The sequence below is a fragment of the Nematolebias whitei genome, chromosome 21 (assembly GCF_014905685.2).
Source record: "Nematolebias whitei isolate Nwh7 chromosome 21, NemWhi1, whole genome shotgun sequence".
Classification (NCBI taxonomy): Eukaryota; Metazoa; Chordata; class Actinopteri; order Cyprinodontiformes; family Rivulidae; genus Nematolebias; species Nematolebias whitei.
In genome coordinates, this window is record NC_056518.1 from 12,916,668 (window position 1) to 12,919,783 (window position 3,116).

General features: G+C 37.1%; 1 protein-coding gene across 1 annotated transcript in view; it reads right to left on the bottom strand.

Annotated features, from left to right (window-relative positions):
• The window catches only part of LOC119427750 (transmembrane protein 87A), a 30,168-nt gene that overhangs the window by 20,743 nt on the left and 6,309 nt on the right, over positions 1–3,116 (bottom strand). Inside the window, exons 5-7 of the mRNA XM_037695388.1 lie at positions 2,103–2,150; positions 1,951–1,992; positions 1,675–1,801 (exon numbers count right to left, since the gene is read on the bottom strand). Coding sequence (XP_037551316.1) covers positions 1,675–1,801; positions 1,951–1,992; positions 2,103–2,150 — 217 coding nt within the window. The remainder of the gene's footprint in view (positions 1–1,674; positions 1,802–1,950; positions 1,993–2,102; positions 2,151–3,116) is intronic.

Genomic DNA, 3,116 nt, shown 5'->3' on the forward strand with positions numbered 1-3,116 from the left:
TGCAGCTAGCTATCAGGAGATTTTGGAGCACTTCATGCTTCCATCTGCTGAAAAGCTTTATGGAGATGAAGATTTCATTTTTCAGCACGACCTGGCACCTGCTCACAGTGCCAAAACCACTGGTAAATGGTTTACTGACCATGGTATTACTGTGCTCAATTGGCCTGCCAACTCTCCTGACCTGAACCCCATAGAGAACCTGTGGGATATTGTGAAGAGAAAGTTGAGAGACGCAAGACCCAACACTCTGGATGAGCTTAAGGCCGCTATCGAAGCATCCTGGGCCTCCATAACACCTCAGCAGTGCCACAGGCTGATTGCCTCCATGCCACGCCACATTGAAGCAGTCATTCATGCAAAAGGATTCCCGACCAAGTATTGAGTGCATAACTGAACATGATTATTTGAAGGTTGGCGTTTTTTGTATTAAAAACACTTGTCTTTCATTGGTGGGATGAAATATGCTAATTTTTTGGGACAGGCATTTTGTGTTTTCATGAGCTGTATGCCATAATCATCAGTATTAAAACAATTAAAGACCTGAAATATTTCAGTTGGTGTGCAATGAATCTGAAATATATGAAAGTTTCATTTTTATCATTACATTATGGAAAATAATTACCTTCATCACAATATGCTATTTTTTTGAGAAGGACCTGTACAGCTCATAATATCATCAGAAGACTAGAAGGATATGGAGAAATCTCTGTGCACAAATGACAAGTCAGAAGGTTCCTGCACATTAACAGCTGTTGCTTCAAGAAGAGTCGATGCTTCACTGTACAGAACTAACTGTTGGAGATGTGTTGCTGCCTTCAAATTAAAACATACCCTTTTTTAACTTCATGAAATTTCAGTATTTTTCAGCCTATAAACATGTTTTTTTTTTTTGCATAATTTGCAGGCCCTGCGCCTTATACGCCGAAGCGACGTATTTATGAATTTTTCCCATATTTATAAAGTAATTTTTGGCTGAGAATTACCGTTTTCATTCATTCCGACTGAAAATATTGAACACTACCATTTTCAGCCAATAGATGGCAGTCGAGTAGTATGGCATGCCGTTGTGTCATGTAATAGGTAAAAGTGGCTATTAATGACACTATCGGCTTGACATAGCGTGCCACCTTGAACACACTTGAAATACAGCTAATTTGACAAAGTGTATTCATTGAGGAAAGTTAAACTGAGACACCTTTACTATAATTTAGAGCAAACCAAAAAAAATTTAAGTGTTAATCTTGTTAAATTCTTGTTAAAATCCTCCCGTGCACGCTACCGCAGCCGCCATCTGGCAGCCAATCGATTTTTGGCACAACACCGGTCCACATTTCCAGGTTGTCAGCACTGACGCGTAAGAAACATGTCGTGTCAGCGGTGATGCATAATAGATACGACTTATACGGCGAAGCGACACATTTATGGATTTTTCCACTTTATTAGACATATTTGGACTGATGCGACTTCTTATACGGCGGAGCGACGTGTACGGTGGAAAATACGGTAGTCAGATTTCTTAGTTTAAACATTTGGTTTGTTCCACTGTAAATAAAATGTGACTTCATGAGATTTGCAAATCATTGCATTCTGTTACTATTTACATTTTACACAGCATCCTAACCTTTTCAGATATGGATTTGTGAAAGCCTTTGTAAGAAAACAATCTTTGATTACTTGTGAAAGCAAAACTGAGCTGCTCATCTGCAATATCTTCAACTTCAACTCCATGAAACAAAGTCTGCACCTTCACTATAAACAGATAGGGACCATCTTCCCAAGCTTTGGCAACTGCACCAATATCCTGGAGGGAAATAAAAGATAATAAAAAAACTCTAACAATTTCAATTAGAAACATTAGGAAAAAAATCCATATGCAGTAAAAATATGAAAAAAAATTTAAAAGGATGCATTTCGACTGTTTTGGTTAAATGTTCTGAACGTGTGCCTCACCGGCTTGTCAGGCCAAGAAAGAGTCAGATTTGATGGGTCACTCTGGAATGAACAGCACAGTTTCAGTGAAAATCAAAGGGCGATGACAGAAACAACTATGCTGAGTATTTACCCAATAATGTGCAGTTTAAAGAGTCACTATGTTCACTCACCTTTGGGCTCGACAGTGGCTGATGAGGGTTAAAATCTGTAAAATAAACCTATAAAAATCAGAAAAGATAAAACCTCAAATATTTAATGTGATTATAAAAATCTTAACATGAAGTTACAAACACATTTTAAAGAGTATACTGTATATAAAACATGTATATAAATTAGAGCCCGACAGATATATCAGAAGAAACGATAATTTAGGCCGATATAGATGTTTGCGGACCCATCAGTGATATTTGTCCCATTGTGATCCTTCCAATTGCACTTGTAATTTTCACCCCTAAAATGCAGTAACCAGCCGTAATTGTACAAAGTATCCAGCAGAGGGCGGATGAAGACTACTTTCAAGTCATTACTGTTCACTTAAGTTTCACTTTCATGTTCATCACAGACAATGCAAGGAGCAATACTGTGTAGCGTATTTTGCAGAACAGAGCATGGTAAGTTTATTTTAACTGATCTGTAAAATAAATAAACAATAAAAAATTATCTTCAATCCTCCAACCCGCTTCTCATTAGCTACATGTGGGGCTGGGTGATATGGACCAATATGAATATCTCGATATTTTAAGATAAATTGTGATATGCGATATATATACATATAGATATATATATATTTTTGTTTTTTCTTTTCTTCTATAAAAAGCAAAAATATATTTCTGAGTCAAAGCTTTGTCCCCGTTGTCACACAGGCACATTTATTAACAACAGCTGTGACTGTACAAAATAAATGTCTAAAAAATATTTACATATATTAAAGTTTGCTTTTTTGTACCTTTTTTAAATTTACATATTAAATAATAATCCTCCCCAGCTGCACCACCTGCAAGTTAGTAAGCATGAACTGCAGTAGTGAGGGGCTGTTTGTATTCAGAGAGAGAAAAAGAGGGGACGAGGAGGCGAGAGGCTGCTGGCTGCACAAAAAAAGAACTACACGGATTTTCAAGTCTTACAGTAAGAGGAGGTAGCACTACATTAATAAAAACAGTGGCTTATCATATTGCTAGACACTG